Source organism: Trichechus manatus, unplaced genomic scaffold (genome assembly GCF_000243295.1).
Source record: "Trichechus manatus latirostris isolate Lorelei unplaced genomic scaffold, TriManLat1.0 scaffold00007, whole genome shotgun sequence".
Lineage (NCBI taxonomy): Eukaryota > Metazoa > Chordata > Mammalia > Sirenia > Trichechidae > Trichechus > Trichechus manatus.
In genome coordinates, this window is record NW_004443943.1 from 22,491,570 (window position 1) to 22,511,536 (window position 19,967).

The 19,967-nt window shown below is 38.4% G+C and overlaps 1 protein-coding gene across 3 annotated transcripts in view; it reads left to right on the top strand.

The window, feature by feature from the left end:
• Window positions 1-2,250: 2,250 nt before the first annotated feature.
• ENTPD1 (ectonucleoside triphosphate diphosphohydrolase 1) overlaps window positions 2,251-19,967 on the top strand; it is a 129,415-nt gene continuing 111,698 nt past the window's right edge. For 2 of the 3 annotated variants that reach the window (XM_023740241.1, XM_023740248.1), the window contains exon 1: window positions 2,896-3,124. In XM_023740241.1, the coding sequence (XP_023596009.1) occupies window positions 3,100-3,124 (25 nt within the window). In that variant the 5' untranslated portion in view covers window positions 2,896-3,099. Of the gene's footprint in view, window positions 2,697-2,895; window positions 3,125-19,967 lie in introns of those variants that run through there. The other variant, XM_023740237.1, reaches the window with a different exon arrangement.

Consider the following 19,967-nt stretch of genomic DNA (forward strand, 5'->3'; position numbering starts at 1 on the left):
GTGGTAATGGAGGTAATGAGAAGAGGTGAGATTTTTGGATAGATTTTGAAGGTAGAACCTACAGAATTTGCTAAAGGATTGAACTTGTGTTGTTGGGAATGAGGATTCAAATGTGACTCCAAGGTTTATGGCCTGAGACAGAAATGAAATTTAAAACATCATGATAACACGATTGGAATCTTTTCTATAGGTCAGTACAGTGTATGTGTGTGTGTATTATGGGTCAGGCAAAACTTTACAGAGGACTGGGTATTTAAGCTGAGGTATGAAACATATGTAGGAGGACCAGGTATATGGCCAAGAGGGAAAAGTGCATTCTGGACAGAGGGAATAGCTCGTACAAGTGGAAAGTCATGAAAGGAATGCAAGTTCTGGAATTATAATTAGTTTTTGGAGTGCACGGACCTATGGCAGGAAATCTAGAAAGTTAGAGAGAGACCTTGTGTATTCCATGGTAGGAATTTGAATTTTATTTTACAGGTGATAAGGAGACTAGGAATTTTTTTTTTAATTGTACTTTAGATGAAGGTTTACAGAACAAACTAGTTTCTCATCAGACAGTTAGTACACATATGTTTTGTGACATTGGTTACCAACCCCACTACATGGCAACATTCTCCCTTCTCGACTTTGGGTTCTAGAGACTGAGAATTTTTAAGTGTAAGAATGACATTATCAAATAAATAGAAAGATTAGTGTGGAGGATGCTTTAGAGGGGATGAAATTGGTAGCTAAAAAACCTGAAAGGTGACAGGGGAACAAGCCCTAAGCATGTAGTGCTGTGGATAAGCACAAGTGTACTGAATTGAAGTCAGACTAATCTGGGTTCAAATATCAGCTCTGCCACTTACTAGCTGTGCAAATTTGACCAAGTTACTTCATCTTTCTGAGATTCTGTGTCCTCATCTATAAAATGGGGATAATAATAATGCCTAACTCATTGGGTTATTATGAGGATAAAATGTGGCTTAACTGTGTTCATATGACTGTATATTCAGCTCAGATAAACTTCATTTTTTATAAAGTGCTAGTTTTTATAATGAATTTTATCTCTTCTGGTTGGATAAGGAGTTGGACACTAGAACGCTTTACTTTTGATTGATTCATTTCATCTCTCTTTCTATGATGAAATTGAAAGAGAATGAGTCAATTGTCAAAGTAAGCTTCAGTCTGCAATATGTTATAGCAGAACTTGGTAGGAGTTGCTTTGAGTTTTAGTTGTTGGACATAGAAAACTGTTGAGGCTCTTTATAAGTACAGAAGTTGGGCTCTCACTGACATGCTAAACTATTTGTTTCTCTCGCCTTACCCCTCACCCACTCTACATCTACCTATTGATCATTCTTTACTCTTTCTAGTTTTGATGGTCTAGTTTCCATTCTGCAGTTCATGGGATGTTTTGTGGACATGCTCTTTTTCAAATAATAATACCAAAATAGTAAAAACAAAATAAAATAAAATTGTTGCTCTCTAAGAATGTTCCATCACATTACCTAAAAACAATTTTACCACAACAGGGCAAATATCAAGCCAATATTCTTTATTAGAAGTAGAGTCTAGAATGACTCTGTAGAGGGCACCCTTGAATTTTTCATTTAGTATAATTAGTTGTTATTATAAATTAGTTTTTATTACAATTGCAAAATAATCATTTAGCAAGATAAAGAATCTCATTATACAGACCCAGATCAAAGCACCAAACATTTATTTGAGCACCTACTATGTGCCAGGCACTGTGCGAGGTAATAGGGGTACGGAAATTAAAAAATCAGCCCCTGCCCTTATTAAAGTATGATTGAAAGTCTAATGGAGAATAGATTTTCTATATAGAGTCAAAACCAATCCTTAATGGTCACAAATTTAATGGTTTATATGAAGAACAACGTCTTATGGTGTAATTTGCTTTAGACTCAAATCCTCATGCTGGAAAGGCAACGTATCACAGTAAACAAAGCATGAGCTAGGAATCAGAAAACCAGATTCACATTCTTGCTTTGCTGCTATTCTTTAATTCAATCATTCATCAAATTTCTACTAAGAGCCTACACTGAAAGTGTATTAGGTGCTGGGAGCATTGTAGTGAATGAGAGAGACCAACTTCCTGTTCTGTGTGTGACACATGAGCAAGTGATTTAACTTCTCCATGCCTCTATTGCAAAACCTTCGGTTTGACTAGGTCACTTTCAAATCTAAAATTCTAAACTTTGTGACAGCCTTGTGTAGGGAGAAGCTGCCCAAGCGGTCTTGGTCCTCACATGTTTGCAGTGCCTCTCTCTCTTTAGGACTTACCTCCCTTGTCCTGATTTCAAAATAACTTCGTATGCACATTCAAAAAATGTTTTGGTCAGCTTCTCATCTGCATTTGGGTCATCTTGGCAAAGTCTAGGTAGGGCAGTTTGTGTTCATAAGACTTTAGAAGTAGGAAGCCAAAGTTAGGACAAGGTGAATGACTTGCTTCGAGTCACAGCCACACAGAGGTTCCTGGGCAAGCAGCCTCCTCTGAAGTACGCCTGGCCTTCCAGTCAGTAACTCTGCTTCTCCTGCAGCGGTGTTCAGTGGGTGACCCATTGCTCTTCTGGTCTAATGAGCCATGAAAAGGGATTGCTCATCAGGGAGCCAGAAGAGATCAGCTTTTGGGGCTGGAAGAATTGTTCTTGCTTCTCTTGCCTCTCACGGTTTTCCCAGTGGGTATCAAGGTAACAAATTTCTTGTTTTCTGCCTTCAATTGCAATAAATAAATAGCTTTTTAGCTTGCAGCCAAGACAAAATTTTCAAGGAAAAAAAAAACCACTTCTGTAACAGAGAGAGAGACTGGAACACACACTGCTTCAGAATAAAAAAAGCTACAACCCGGGGAAGTCGTGATGTAGCTTTAGGGAAATGAGCTGCTGGACTTCTCAGCCAATCTGTCCTTTCTAGTCAATGAAAAAGAAATAGGATTTGAAGTTCCTTCCGAAATGAGGCCGGCTAATTTAGCTCCTCCCACGAGCCTGAGGTCTGTTATATCTGTTCCTTGAGTACCTCTCTCTCTCTGAGACGGACCAGAGCTGGCGGAGGCTGGAAAAAGAAAAAAACGAGAAAAGAGGAAGAAAACAAAAGATGCCACTTATGGAAGGGAGAAGGGGTAAGAGCAAAACTGCTTTGATCTGAATTCTTAAGAAAAAAAGAGCGAGAGAGAGAAAACAAGCCCGACCAAAAGCAAGTACTCAAAAGAGCAAGAGACAAAAAAAGCCCTGAATGAACTTTCCCACCCGCTTCCTTTTAATAGGAGGTAGAGAAAGAACTTTGAGAAACTTTTTAGGGAGCAAAGCTCAGGGTTGTTGTCAAGGGTGGCTCTTGAGCTAGCTGAAAGAGTCCATGAATATTCATTATCGATTTGTATTCAGAGCTGGGTTTTTGAGTTCTTCAGTCCCCTTGTAGTTTATTAAGAGGCAGCTGGCTTATCGACTGTCTGGAGTCATCTTGCCGGTTGGTGGCTCAGCGTGTTTGCTTAAAGATGCTAGACTCCGTGTGTAGATTTGTTTTGTCTCAAGTTTCTGCACGGTTTGCTGTTGTGAAATCAGCGAAGACTTCTTTGCCGGAGTAAAGCAGAGAAGTTAATGTGGCAAGAGGCTGTTACAACAGGACTAAAGAGTCGTATGTCTTGCAAAAGGCTGAGAAGTTTCTTGGGATGTGTGGGAGCGTGTTTGTGTGTGTGTCTGTCTGTGTGTGGTGGAGAGGGAGGAAGAAGGTAGAGGGAAGAGAAAGTGTTCTGTCTTAAAAGAGCAGGGCATATCTAACTGACTACATTTATATTTTGTCGAAAAAACTACAAGAGCAGCCTGGTTTGCACAGATGGTGTGTAGAGTCTGTCTTTTACCTCTTTTGGGCATTTTCTGTCAGGAGGGATAGCCAGCTACTTGGCAGCCCGTGAGAGCCAGGAAGAATCTCTGCAGCAGTGTGGGGCGGCCAGAGCCCAGGAGACAGTCCTCTGGGGTGGAGGGTTCCCAACCCTCTTCTTTGTCATCTCTAGCTTCTAATATATCCAGATGTTTTTATTACATTTGAAACATGGAAGAATAAGATGAGTAGCCAACACATTTTTTAATAATTGTAATAATGAGGGCAGTTAACGTTTACTAAGTCTTTACTCAGTACTGGGCTCTGTTCTAAGTGTGTTAAGTGTGTTATTTATTCCTCATATCAACTGTGTGTTGTACTGTCATTATTATTCCCATTTTCCAGATACGGAAGTTGAGGTACTGTGGCGGGGGTGGTAACTTGCCTTGGGATTATACAGTTAGTATGAGGTGAATTTGCCTGACTCAGGGCCTGAGGGCTTTTCCACTACTATCCACAGTTGCTCTGCTCCTAAGGCCTGCCTACCTGGAGCCTGGCACTATTGATTCTGAGTTTGTAAATCTTTGAAGTTATTGGGCAAGTGAGGGTGATGAAATCTCAAGTTTGTGGAGCAATTTGTACTTTCCCATACATTTTTCTCATTCAGTGTTCATGGAAATTCTCTGTGGTAGAAAAGCAGGTATTGTTACTACTCCCTTTTATAAAAGCTAGAAACTGAGGCCGGGATGGGTTAGGTGACATGGATCACACAGCCAGTTGTCAAAAGTCTAGATTAGACCGGAAATCCTCTGCCTCTGGTTTCCTTTGTAGCCTGCAGAGTGAACCCAGTCAACCCTGAACTTCGATCCCCACCCCCATGCGCCTCACTAAACCATTTCAAGTTCCCCAAAGGTGCTTGTTCTTTTCCTCACCCTCAGACTGTTACAAGGCACTTTCCTCTGCCTTAAAGGCCTATCTGGTCTTCTCTTTCCCCTTCATCTGGAGCCAGAATGCCTGGGTTTGAATCCAGCTGTGTGCCTCATTTTGCTCATCTGTAAAATGAAGATAACGATATCTACCTCATAGGGTTATTGTAAGAACTAAATGAGGGATTCATGCAAAGTTCTTAAAATGGGGCCTGATGCGTGGTAAGTGCTCAATAAATGTTACTTGTCACGATCAGATCCCTCCTTCCAGCCTCATCTTGGCTGTTACTCTGCCCTTTAAGCCTTCTCCAACTCTTCGAGCCTAGACTAGGACCCTCACCACTTACACCTACAGTGGCGTTCACTGTGCTGTGTACAGTTACCTGCTTTCTTGTTCACATTCCGGCCGTCTGCATTGCTCCTCTCCTGCCTCCCTCTCCCCCCACCAGACTGTAATTTCTTATTCACCTTCCCTTCTGCAGTCTCGAGTGCACTTAATGGGCACTCGATAAAGATTTAGTAAATTAAGGATTATTTTAGCTTATGTTTATCCAAGAGTCAGGAGGCTGATTTAAAAGGGGACTTTTTAGTTTGGAGTCAGGCTCCTGGATGGGAAATGTAACTGTTCTGTGCAGTCTATAAAGACATTGCCTCTAAGTGGATACACCTTCTAGGTGGATGACCCTCAGAGCTAATGTGGCCCCTGTCAGGTCACTTCGGTTGGACAATTGTGACTCTGGCTGAACTTCAGCCACTGTTCCCCACTCAGCCAGGGGCTAAACTGTACAACCCTGGAGATTTCAGATATACCACAGCTCAATAGCTTGCTCTCTGGTTCCATAAATAGTGTCTCCCTAGGCCCACTTTATAGCAACCTTGCTGTCTGAGACAATGTACTCTGGAATGGAAGATAAACACTGCAGAAGCTGGCCCTGGCTAAAATCATAAAGTACAATAAGTTTGTTTCCAGCACCCTCCCTTTCCTTTTCCTGACATACCTTCACACTGATCTTGACAAATATTATTGTGCATTACAATTTGTAAGTCCCTGTGCCAGATTCTTGAGATATAAACAGTTTGCTCACAGTCTAGTGGAAAGACAGACATATGCACAATCAAATCTAATCAAAGTCAGCCTCTGTGAAGTGCGAATAATAACAGCTAATATTGATTATTTTGTGCCAGACACTGTAGTATTTTATATGCATTGTCTCCTGTAATCTTTAAACAATCTATGATATAGGTTCCTACATCTTACAGCTGTGGAATGAGGGTCACTTGGCCAAGGTCACACACTAGTAATCTCAGAGGAGGCATTTGGACCTCCTCTGAGGTTAACACACTCGGTTGCTAACCTGAAAGTTGTAAGTTGGAGTCCACCCAAAGTTGCCTCGAAAGAAAGCCCGGCAGTCTACTTCTAAAATATCAGCCACTGAAAACTCTGTGGGCACAGTTCTACTCTGACACACATGAGGTCACCATGAGTCGGAATTGACTCAATGGTAAATGGTATCTGGTTAAGCTGCAAAGTCTGGGCTCCTAACCTGTGTTCTCCTACCTCCCTAAAAGCCATAATAGAAGTCTAAAGAAAGCACCATGGGAAATAGAATAAGGAAGGATGGCTTCTGGGAAAACTTCTCAAGGATGGGACGCTCTAGTTGGATCTAGAAAGATGAATGGTGTCCGGTGCCCATGACAAGCATTCTCCCCCTCCCAGCAGTGCTTAAAGACCTTTTCTTTTTCACCAAAACTACAGCCAAGATTTAGAGGGAAAAGCTCCTTCCCTTTTTCCAAGTTCTAGCAGGCAACTTTTTACGTGTATATCCTAGAGCTTTAAAGACTGAATTCAAAGTTTAGCCTTGACTATGAGTTTAAGATTGCCAATCATGTAATCAAATAAACCTTTTCAAAGTAATTGGCTGCACATTAAATGATTTTCTTAATCATGATTCCTGCTTGATAATTAAGCACATGTAGTAAAGAATCTTTACAAATGACTGTGATTGATGTTGCTGTTACTTGGCCAAACCACATTTTAGGAGTATTTCCTCTCTTGTGTTCTCTTTCGGTCGATTCTCCACTCTATACAACTAGTGACTGTGCTCAAGGGCATTAACCCCCACCTCCTACCCTTTGGGAGGTGCTGGGCTCAGCCTGTGCAGACAAAGATGAGGCCTGGGCAAATCACATCTAGCCTGTTCTTCTCAAAGCTCTTTCCCTGCAACATTTTGGAGTGGTGAAGAGTCTTTATGGTTTAATGTGTTTATGGTTTAATGGAAGTGAGGAGCACTAGCTTTGACTTGATATGTGTGTGTATCCTGAGGCAGTGCTTCTCAAGCTTTAACATACATAAGCATCATTGAGGATGTTAAAATGCAGATTTGGATCCTGTATCCCTGGGAAAGGGCCTGAGATTCTGCATTTCTAACAAGCTTCCAGGTGATACTAATGCTGCCCTTTACAGGCTACACTTTGAGTAGCAACGTTATAGGGTTACTGCCTGCCTTAGGCTCAGGGCTTATTTTGGTACCAGCTGGCCAAGTCCTCCCTCCCCTATTTCTCCCCAAGGTGCCACTTTGGGTCACTGCTCAGCTATGTCTTTGCAGCATGATGAAAAGCCTAATTCATTTATTCATTCAGCAAATGTATGCCCTAAAACAGGAAGCTGAGGCCTCCAATTTGCTATATCCTAGAAACGAGTATGCCATATCCTAGAAACAAGCCCTGTTTCTGTGCTGGGTTTCCTAAATATCTCCACCTCTTCTCCACGGCTCTGAGGTTCTCTTCATCACCTGCCTCCAACCTGAGAAGTATTTGAGCAGAAGGTGTGGCCCTGTGCTGTATGTTGTAGAGCTGGGGCAACAGGGATTCTTGGTTCTGAGATTGGGAGCCCATGCCTGGGGCCTTGTCTCCACTCTGCAGAAGTGAAGTGGGAAGGATTCTAGGTACCAAGAGGGGCAGTAGGTGCAGAGGAGACATATGAGATTTCTTAGATTTAGAAGTTTATGGGGATTGTGAGGAGAGAAGAGGTTGCTGCAGAAAAAGAAGCCAGTTTGCCAGTTTTCATGCAAGAATATCAAAGGGACTTGTAGAAACCCAGGAACAATTGCATTGCAGTACCCGCCCTATGTAAAGAGGTGTTTACTCTTGGTTCATAGGAAGAATGTAAACAATTCCTTTATGTCCGTAAGGACAAAAGTAAAATAGCACATGCACATTAAAGAAAACTTCGTGATACAGATTACAGGCAAGAAGAAAAACAATCACTTATAATAATACTTTTGTGTGTTTCCTTGCAGTTCCTTTTACTATGTCTGGATTGTTTCTTTCTTTTAGCATTTGAGTATGACCTTGAAAAATTATGAGATGGCATCATGGTCATCAGGCTGTAGATAGAATTTTAAAGCCTGGCTTTTAGTGTAGCAACGATTCACAAGTATTTTGCATTTTATAGCATAGCCTTTATAAGCATAATGTTTATAGTCACATCTTTTATTTAACAATTCTCATTTTTGAACATTTAGATTGTTTCCTTTCCCAATACATGTCTTTATGCATGAAGTTTTACCATATTTAGTTATCATTACACTCTGAGGATAGAGTCCCAGAAGTAGAGTCACTAGATTAAATCTTGTAAATGTTTTTTCAAGTTCTTGATTACTGTTGCCAAGTTGCATTCCCAAAGGGTAGACCCTTCACGCTCCCACTGGCAATTTCTATTTTGCTGTATCCTTGACAGCTTTGGTGTATTCTACTCAAATAAATGCTAACAGAAAGAAATCTTGTACACTTTTATGTAGCTTTAGTTTGCATTTTTAAAAAATTACAGTAGATTTGACATTTTTCACATATTGTGCTTCTTATTTTGTATGCTGTCTGTGTTTACAACCTTTACCCATTTGTTATTTATTTGGGTTTTATGTTTTTAAATTAATTTATGTGAGCTCTTCATTAAATAAAGCTATTCATGTTTTTCTGCCATATTTACAACAGTTTTTCTGAATCTACTCTTAGTGTGTTTATGTAGAAAACTACAGCAATAGATAGATTCAATGCATTTTTATATGTGGTGGTATAGTTTTCTAAGTACACCTACTCCTCACTTACCGACTGTCTCGTTACCTGGCATTTTGCATTTATAACAATAGTAAAAAGTCTACTATCTGACTATTTTGCTCATTAACGATGTACATCTGGTAGTAATGAACACCAGGTTGTGAGGAGAGATTAACACTGGCTGTGATGGTTAAGGTTATGTGTCTACTTGGCTGGGCCGTGATTCTCAGTGGTTTGACAGTTATGTAATGAAGTAATTTGGCAGTTATCTAATGAATAGTTATCCTCCATTTTGTGATCTGAGGTGGTCATCTTCCATTTTCACATAATGCTGATTTTTGCATAATGACCTGGTCTTTGGAACCCAACTGTGTTGATAAATGAGGCTTGGACTCTGGAGCCAGACAGCCTATGATTAATTACCCATTCTAACATTTACATCTGTGTAACTTTGGGCAAGTTATTTAACCACTCTGTGACTCAGTTTCATTATCATCATGTAAAGCGAGGATAATGATACGTAGTATAACCATTCCTCACTTATCAACATGGTTAAGTTCCAAAGACCAGGTCGTTATTTGAAAATTGGCACTATGTGAAAATGAAGGATGACGACGTGAGCTCACAAAATGAAGGATGACTACATCATTACATAGCTGCCAAATGAAACCATTACATAACTGCCAAATCACATCATTTTATAACTGCCAAGTTACATCTTTACATAAGTGTCAAGCCACTGAGAATCATGGCCCAGCCAAGCTGACACATAACCTTAACCATTACAGTCAGTGTTAACTCTCACCTTGTACCTCAGTGTTCATTACTGCTAGATGTAAGTCATTATGTGCAAAATAGTCGGACTGTAGATTTTTTACTATTGTCATAAATGAGAAATGTCAGATAACGAGATAGTCAATAAGTGAGGAGTAAGTGTGGTTTGATATTGTATATTTATTTCCTCTTTAACCCAGGATAATTTTTTTTTTTGTATTAAGTTCCAAGTGATTGTTAGTTTTGTTTAAACCATGGTTACTAATTTTTCATTTTATTGTATAATAGAGAATATGGCTTTATAATTGGAGGTTTCCTTGTATCTAAACATATGGTGAATTTTAATAAATATTTTATGAACATTGTGAATAAGATGTACCCTCTGTTTTTAAGATATAAATTGGATATATATTAATCAGTCCAGTATTTTAAATTATATGGTAATTCCTCTGTAACCATAATTTTCTCCTACATGAAATTATAGTGTGTGTGCATTTACTTTTGTCTAATTTTACTGATACCTAGGGGAATTTCAGTTCCAGAAAAAAATGAGATGGGAATCATTTTTATTGTGGCTTATTATAAAGGAGTGACTGTAGGGTTGAGAATATAAAAGGAAGGTAAAGCAGAGGCAAGGAAAGAGTAATTAATTAAGTCTTGGGCAAGATAAAGGAAGATGAGGTAAAATATTCAGGTGGTATCTTAGGGAGCTGAGCCTTGTGTGGCTGCACAATGTTGGGTAGTATGGAATGGGTGTAAGTAAAAATTGCTAAGCCTTTCCTTTCCAAATAACCATGGCAGGCCCTAGGAGGCCAGAGCCAGAGGTGGGTCCAGTTGGCAGGATTTAGGAGGTGGGAGTCAGAATCTCTGGGCCATTAGATCAGAACTGTATTGCCCAACTGGATAAAGACTCAGACACATGTACAAAAAGACCTCTGATGAGATATGTCATCAGCAAAGTAATTTTTTAGTCATTGCACTGAAAAGGTAGAGGAGGGAGAACCTGAAGTTTCCACTAAACAAGGGTTGGGATATAGAAAATTAATAGTGCAGTACTCATATTTTCTAATTTAAGCTCTTTTGATTAATATCTTCTTTTTATTACTTTATTTTGGTGAACTTAGAAATAATCATAAAGCCAATATAGTAATTGAACCACAGGCTGTACAATGGCCTCCAAAATACCCAGATTCTAATCCTTGGAAACTGTGAATGTTACCTTACATGGAAAAAGAGTCTTGGCAGATGTGGCTAAGGATGTTGAGATGGGGAGACTATCTTGAATTGGGCCCTAAGTGCAGCCACAAGTGTCCTTATAAGAGGGGAGGCAGAGGGACATGTGACACAGAAATGTGACCACTGAAGCAACATGCCAGTGCTGCTGGCTTTGAAGATGGGGGAAGGGACCATAAGCCAAGGAATTCAAGGAATGCAGCTCTAGAATCTACAAGGAAATTGATCTCTTCTAGAGCTTCCAGTGGGAGGCGTGGCCCTGCCAGTATTTTGATTTCAGCTCAGTGAAAGTGATTTCAGACTTTGGACCTCCAGAACTGTAAGGGAATAAATGTGTGTTTTTTTAAGCCACCAAATTTGTAGTAATTTATTATAGCAGCCGTAGGAGACTAATACAGTAAGTATTTAATATATGACAGTAGTGGTAGCTTTAGTTAGTTGACACTGGTTTACAGTGTGTATTGAACCACACACTGTTCTAACCACTTTACAGATGTTAACTCAATTAATTTTCATCAACGCTGTAAGATTGCTACTGTTACTATCCCTATCTTACAGATGAGAAACAGAAGAATGAGCATTAAGTAACTTGCCTAAAGTTTCTCAGCTGGTAAGTGATAGAGTTGAGATTCCAACCCATAGTTGTTGATGTTATTATCATGGGATAATTCACATACTACACAATTCACCCATTTAAAATCGACAATTCAGTAGTTGTTAGTATAGTCACAGAGTTATATAACCATCACCACAATCAATTTTAGAGTATTTCTATCACCCCAAAGAGAAACCCTATACCTACTAGTAGTCACTCCCTATTTCCTCCCATCCTCCTTCCCCAGTCCTTTCTGTCTCTATTATTTTACCTGTTCTGGACATTTCACATCATACAATCCACTCTATGAATATATCACATTTTATTTGTCCATTCATCAGTTAATGAACATTTGGGTTGTTTTCACTTTTTGGCATTATTAATAATGCTGCTATGAACTTCCATGTACAAGTTTTTGTGTGTACCTATGTTCTTCATTTCTCTTGAGTATATACCTAATAGTGGAATTGCTGGGTCGTATGTTCAACCTTTTGAGGAACAGCCAGACTGTTTTTCAAAGTGCTTGCACCACTGTGCATTCCCACCAGCAGTGGGATTTCCTCACATCCTCAACAACACTTGTTATTATCTGTCTTTTTTGATTATAACTATCCTAACTGGTGTGAACTAGTATCTCATTTCAAGTTTGATTTCCATTTCCCTGGTGACTAATGATGTTGAAAATCTATTCATGTGCTTATTGGCCTTTGTATATCTTCTTTGAGAAATGTTCACTTCTTTGTCCATTTTCTAATTGGGTTGTTTTTTATTATTAAGTTATAGAAATTCTTTATATATTCTAGATACAAGTCCCTTATCAGATAAATGACTTGCAAAATTTTTCTCCCATTCTGTGGTATGTCTTTATTTTATTTATCTATATATGATTTTTGGTTGCTTGTGCTTTTGGTGTCATATCTAAGAAACCATTACCTAATACAAAGTCACGAAGATTTATACCTATGTTTTCTTCAAAGAGTTTTATAATTTTAGCCCTTACGTTTAGGTTAATTTTTATATTAGGTATGAGGTAGAGGTCCAACTTCATTCTTTTGTATGCAAATATACAGTTGTCCCAGCACCATTTATTGAAAAGTCTATTCGTCTATTCTTTCTCTTAATTGTCTTGCACTATTATTGAAAATAAATTCACTGTAATGTAAGGGTTTACTTCTGGACTCTTAATTCTGTTCCATTCATCTATATGTCTATCCTTGTGGCTGTCCCACACTGTCTTGGTTACTGTGGCTTTATAGTAATTTTTAAGAACAGGAAGTATGAGTCTTCGAATTTTTTCTTACTTTTCAAGATTATTTTGGCTTGAATTTCCACATGAATTTTAGGATCAGCTTGTCAGTTTCTGTAGAGAAAGCAGCTGGGACTTTGATAGGGATTGCATTGAATTTGTAAATCAATTTGGGGAGTATTGCCATCCTAACAATATTAAATCTCATGAACACAGGATGTCTTTCTATTTATTTGGGTCTTCTTTAATTTCTTTTCATAAAGTTTTGTAGTTTTCAGAGTATAGGTTTTTCACTTGTTTTGTTAAATGTATTCTTTTTTTAAAAAAACTTTTTTTTTTAATTGTGCTTTAGGTGAAAGTTTACAGCTCAAGTTAATTTCTTATATAGAAATTTATACACATATTGTTATGTGACACTAGTTGCAGTCCCTTTAATGTGACAGCACACATCCCTTTCTACCCCAGGTTTCCCATGTCCATCCAACCAGCTCCTGTCTCTTTCTGCCTTCTCATCCTGCCTCCAGACAGGAGCCACCCATTTAGTCTCCTGTACCTGCTTGAACACACTCTTCACAAGTATTATTTTATATTTTATCTTTGTCTGAAGAGTTGGCTTCAGGAATGGTTTTAGTTCTGGGTTAACAGAGAGTCCAGGGGCCATGTCTTCGAGGGTTCCTCTAGTCTCAGTCAGACCATTAAGTCTGGTCTTTTTATGTGAATTTGAGTTCTGCACCACACTTTTCTCCTGCTCCGTCAGGGAGTCTCTGTTGTGTTCCCTGTCAGGGCAGTCATTGGTAGTAGCCACACCATCTGGTCTCAGGCTGATGGAGTCTCTGGTTTATGTGGCTCTTTCTGTCTCTTGGGCTAATACTTGCCTTGTGTCTTTGGTGTTCTTCATTCTCCTTTGCTCCAGGTGGGTTGGGACCAATTGCTATATCTTAGATGGCCACTTGCAAGCTTTTAAGACCCCAGATGCCACTCACCAGAGTAGGATGCAGAACATTTTCTTAATAAACTTTGTTATGCCAATTGACCTAGATGTCCCCCTAAATCTATTCTTAATAAACAAACTATAGTACATATACACAATGGAATACTACGCAACAATAAAGATCAATGATGAATCTGTAAAACATCTGACAACATGGTTGAATCTGGAGGGCATTATGCTGAGTGAAATAAGTCAATCACAAAAGAACAAATACTGTATGAGACCACTATTATAAAAACTGATGAAAGGTTTACACACAGAAAGAAACAATCTTGATGGTTACGAGGGAGGGGAGGAGTGGGGAGGGAAAAACACTAAATAGACAATAGATAAGTAATAACTTTGGTGAAGGGTTAGATAGTACACAATACTGGGGAAATCAGCACAACTTGATCAAGGCAAAGTCATGGAAGCTTTCTAGACACATCCAAACTCCCTGAGGGATGGAATTACTGGGCTGAGGGCTGGGAACTATGGTCTTGGGGGACATCTAGCTCAACTGGCATAACAGTTTATAAAGAAAATGGTCTACATCCTATTTTGGTGAGTAGCTTCTGGGGTCTTAAAAGCTTGTGAGCGGCCATCTAAGATACTCCACTGGTCCCACCCTGTCTGGAGCAAGGGAGAATGAAGAAAACCTAAGACATAAGGGAAAGATTAGTCTAAAGGACTAATGGACCACAGCTACCAGAGCCTCTACCAAACTGAGTCCAGCACAACTAGATAGTGCCTGGCTACCACCACTGACTGCTTTGACAGGGATCACAGTAGACGGTCCCAGATAGAGCTGGAGATAAATGTAGAATGAAATTCAAACTCACAAAAAAAGAGCAGACTTACTCGTCTGACAGAGACTGGAAAAACCCTGAGAGTATGGCGCCTGGAGACCCTTTTAACTCAGTACTGAAGTCACTCCTGAGGTTCAACCCTCAGCCAAGGATTAGACAGGCCTGTAAAATAAAACGAGACTAAATGAGCACACCAGTCCAGGGGCAAGGACGAGAAGGTAGGAGGGGACAGGAAAGCTGGTAACAGGGAACCGAAGATCAAGGAGGGAAAAGTGTTGACATGTCGTGGAGTTGGCAACCAATGTCACAAAATAATATGTGTATTAATTTTTTAATGAGAAACTAGTTTGCTCTGTAAACCTTCATCTAAAGTATAATAAAAAATTTATTCTTATTTTATTGTTTATGATGCAATTTTAATTATTTTTTAAACTTTATTTAAATATCTTTTCTTAAATTAAAAAAAAAATTTTATTGTGTTTTAGGTGAAAGTTTACAGAGCAAATTAGTTTCCCATTCAGAATTTATTCCCATATTGTTTTGTGACATTCGTTGCAATCCCCACACTGTGTCAGCACTCTCCTCATTTCTGCCCTGGTTTCACCGTTTCGTTTCGTCTGGTTTTCCTACCCCTTCCTGCCTTCTCTTTACTTTTGGGCAAATGTTGCCCTTTTGGTCTCGTATAATTGTTTGTTCTATGGAGCATGTTCTTTTTGGGTGTTATTGTTTATTTTATAGGCCTGTCTGTTGTTTGACTGGAAGGTGGTTTCCGGGAATGGCTGCAGTTCCAAGTCAGAGGGGTGTCTTAAGGCCATAGTGGAGTTTCCTCCAGTCTCTGTCAGCCCAGTAAATCTGATCTTTTTTTATGAATTTGATTTTTTGTTCTACGTTTTCTCCTGCTCTGTATGGGAAACTCTACTGTGATCTGGTCAGAGCCGTTGGTAGTGTTAGCCAGGCACCATCTAGATCTTCTGGTCTTGAGGTTGTGTAGGCTGTGGTACATGTGGTCCGTTAGTCCTTTGGACTAATTGCTTACTTGAGTCTTTGGTTTTCTTCACTCTCCTTTATTCCTGATGGGAAGAGACCACTAGTTGTATCTTAGATGGTCACTTGCAAGCTTTTAAGACCCCAGTCGCTACTCAACAAAGTAGGATGTAGAACATGGTTTTTATGCATTAGGTTATGTCAGTTGATGTAGCTGTCCCCTGAGTCTATGATCCTTAGCCTTCAAGCCTAGTATCTTTGTCCCGGGAGGTGATTGGTTGTGTGTAAGAAGTTTCCATGACTGTGCCCCTTGTGTGTTCTATTGTCTGTATTAGTGTACATGCAACATCTACAAATAACGTATGTAGAGATATCCACAACCTTACCTATATCTGCAGATGGGTGCACTCCCTTAAACCCTCCCATGCTTCTTTAGCATACCTATCTACCTGTGTATTCCTTTGTAAATTATTGTTTGTTAATACTGTTGTTGCAGGATTGTGTGTTATAGTAATTGCCATACTTGCCCTTTTCTCTTATCTTCCTTTCGGTGTCTTCCTTTGCCTTTGTCATGTTGTGCTGATTTCGCACATACAGTGTATTGCTTTTTCCTTCACCAGTATTACCACATGTCTTCTATCTGGTAATTTACCTTCCCTCTTCTTTCCTTCCCTGGTAACTATCAAAGAATATTTTTTTCTGTGTGTAAACCTTTTCTTGTTTGTTTTTTAAAATAATAGTGGTCTCATACAATATTTGTCCTTTTGTGATTGGCTTTTTTCACTCAGCTTAATGTCTTCAAGCTCCATACATATTGTAGCATGTATCAAGATTTCATTTTTCCTGTTGGCTGAGTAGTATTCCATTGTACATATGCAGCACATATTGTTTATCCATTCATCTGTTGATGAGCATGTAGATTGTTTCCACCTTTTGGTTATTGTGAATAGTGCTGCAGTGAACATTGGTATACAAGTTTCTGTTTGAGTCTCTACTTTCAAGTCATATAGAAGTGGAACTACTGAGTCATATGGTAGTTCTATTTTTAGTTTTTTGAGGAACAACCACACTGTTTTCCACAAGGGCTGTACTGTTTTGCATTCCCAACAGCAATGAATAGGAGTTCCAGTTTTCCCACATCCCCTCCAACATTTGTTATTATTATTTTAATCTTAGGCATCCTAGTGAGAGTGAAATGGTATCTCATTGTGGTTTTGATATGCACCTCTCTGATGGCTAATGTTGATGAGCATCTTTTCATGTGTTGGTGGCCATTTCTTTGGCAAAATGCCTATTCAAGTCCTTTGCCTATTTTATGATTGGGTTATTTGTCTTTTTGTTGTGAAGTTGTTGGAGTTTTATATATATTTTGATTATTAGATTCTTGTAGGATATATGGTTTCTGAAGATACTCTCACAGTCGGTAGCATGTCATTTCAGCTTTAGGTAAAGTCTTTTGATGAACAAAGTTTTTAATTTTTATGAGGTCCCATTTATTTATTTTGCCTTTTACTGTTTGTGCTTTTGTTATTATATTAGATAATTCATTGTTAAAAATGAGGGCTGACAGCGTTGCCCCTGCATTTTATTCTAAGAATTTTATGGTTTTAATTTGCACATTCAGGACCTTAATCCATTTTGAATTTGTTTTTGCACATGGTATCGGGCATGAATGCTGTTTCATTTTTCTGCATGTGGAAATCCAGTTTTCCCAGCATCATTTATTGAGACTCTTCTTTCCCCATCGAATGGACTTAGTACCCTGGTCAAAAATCAGTTGACAATAGATGTGTGTTTATTTCTGGGCTCTCAATTGTATTCTGCTGGTCTCTGTGTCTGTTACACCAGTACCAGACTGTTTTGATTTCTGTAGCTGTATAGTAAGTTTTAAAATCAGGAAGTGTGAATCCTCCTAGTTTGTTCTTTTCTTTCAACATTGTTTTAGCTATTCAGGGCCTCCTGACATTCCATATAAAGTTGAGGATTGGTTTTTCTGTTTCTGTAAAGAAGGCTCTTGGAATTTTCATCAGCATTGCATTGATTCTGCAGATTACTTTGGGTAGTATTGACATCTTAGCAATATTAAGTCTTGCAATCCATGAACATGGAACATCTTTCCTTTTATGTAAGTCTTCTTTAATCTCTTTCAGCAATGTTTTATAGTTTTCATTGTATAAGTCCTTCATGTCCCTGGTTAGATTTATTCCTAGGTATTTTATTCTCTTAGATGCTATTGCAAATGGAATTGTTTCCATAGTTTCCCTTTCAGATTTCTCATTGCTGGTGTATAGAAATCCAACTGATTTTTGTTTGTTGACCTTGTACCCTGCAACTTTGCTAAATTCCTCTATTACCTCTAGAAGTTTTCTTGGGCTTTTAGGAATTTTCTATATGTAGGATCATATCGTCCATGAATAGTAATAATTTTACTTCTTTTCCAATCTGTATAACTTTTATTTATTTTCCTTGTCTTATTGCTCTGGCTAGGACTTCTAATACAATATTGAATAGAAGTGGTGAGTGCCGGCACCCTTATCTTGTTCCTGTTTTCAAGGGTAAAGCTCTCAGTTTTTCTCTGTTAAGTATAATGTTGGCTATTGGCTTTTCATGTGTGCCCTGAATCGTATTGAGAAATTTCTCTTCTATTCCAGCCTTCTTTAGTGTTTTCATCACAAAAAGGTGTTGAATTTTGTGAAATGCTTTTTCTGCATTCATAGAGATGATCATGTGGTTCTTTTCCTTTGTTCTGTTGACATGATGTATTACATTGATTGATTTTCTAATGTTGAACAATCCCTGCATTCATGGAATAAATCCCACTTGATCATGGTGTATGACTCTTCTAATATGCTGTCGGATTCTGTTTACTAGTACTTTGTTGAGGATTTTTGCATCTATATTCATAAGAGATACTGGCCTATAGTTTTCTTTTTTTGTGGTGTCCTTGTCTGCTTTGGGTATCAGGGTTATGTTTACTTCATAGAATGGACTTGGGAGTATTTGTTCCTTCTCTGTCTTTTGGAAGAGTTTAAACAGTATTGGTATCAATTCTTCTGTAAATGTTTGGTAAAATTCCCCAGTGAAACCATCTGTTCCAGGACTTTTTTTTTGTTAGGAGATTGTTGATCACAGATTTGACCTCTTCACTTGTTATGGGTCTGTGGAGACTTTTAGTTTCCTCTTGAGTCCGTTTGGGTAGGTTATGTGCTTCTAAGAATTTGTCCATTTCATCTAGGTTATCCAGTTTTTTGCTGTACAGTTGTTTATAATATCCTGTTATAGTTCTCCTTATTTCTGTTGGGTCATTTGTAATGTCTCATCTTTCATTTCTTATTTCGATTATTTACATCTTTTCTCTTTTTTTCTTTGTCAGTATAGCAAAAGGTTTGTCAATTCTGTTGAGCTTTTCAAAGAACCAACTCCTGATTGTATTAATTCTATTGCTTTTCAGTTTTCTATTTATTTCTTCTGTGATCTTTGTTATTTCCTTTCTTCTGATAGATTTAGGCTTAGTTTGCTCTTCTCTTTCTAGTTCCTGGAGTTGTCGAGTTAGGCTTTTGGTTTGAGATCTTTCTTCTTTTTTCATATAGGCATTTATTGCTATAAGTTTCCCTCTGAGTACTGCCTTCACTGCATCCTATAAGTTTTGGTATGTTGTGTGTTCATTTTCATTTAACTCTAATAAATTTTGGGTCTTCTCTTTGATTTCTTCCTTGACCTATTGGTAGTTTAATAGCATATTGTTTAATTTCCAGGTTTTTTTTTTCTTTTATTGATTTCTAGCTTCACTTCATTGTGGTCAGAGAAAATACTTTATATGATTTCAGTCTTTTTAAATTTATCAAGACTTTGTCATCTAACATGTGGTCTATCCTGGAGAATGATCCATGTGCACTGGAGTAAAATGTATGTTGTGCTGTTGTTGGGTGGAGTATTCTACATATGTCTGTTAAGTCTACTTGCTTTATAGTGTCATTCAGGTCCTCTGTTTCCTTGTTGATCTTCTTTCTAGATGTTCTGTCCAGTATTGAAAGTAGTGTAATGAAGTCTCCCACTATTATTGTAGTACTATCTATTCTTCCTTCAATTCTATCAGTATTTGTATTATATATTTAGGAGCTCTGATGTTGGGTGCAGATATATTTATAAATGTTAAATTGTCTTGATTAATTGACCCTTTTATCACAATATAATGCCCATCTTCATCTCTTCTAACAGATTTTGTCTTAAAGTCTACTTTGTTTGATATTAAGATTGCTACCCCAGCTTTCTTTTTGTTATTATTTGCATAGAATATTTTTTTCCATTCTTTCACTTTCAACCTATTTGTGCCTGTGGGTGTAAGGTGTGTCCTTTGTAAATGGCATATAGTTGGATCATGTTTTTTTTTTTTTTCTGTCATTCTCTGCTTTTTGATTGGAGCATTTAGTCCATTTACATTCACTGTAATAACTGATATAAAGTGACTTACTTCTGCCGTTTTATTAATTTTTGTGTGTGTCTTAAACCTTCTTTGTCTGTGTCCTTTACTACTGCTTGCTTTTGTGTTTTGTCA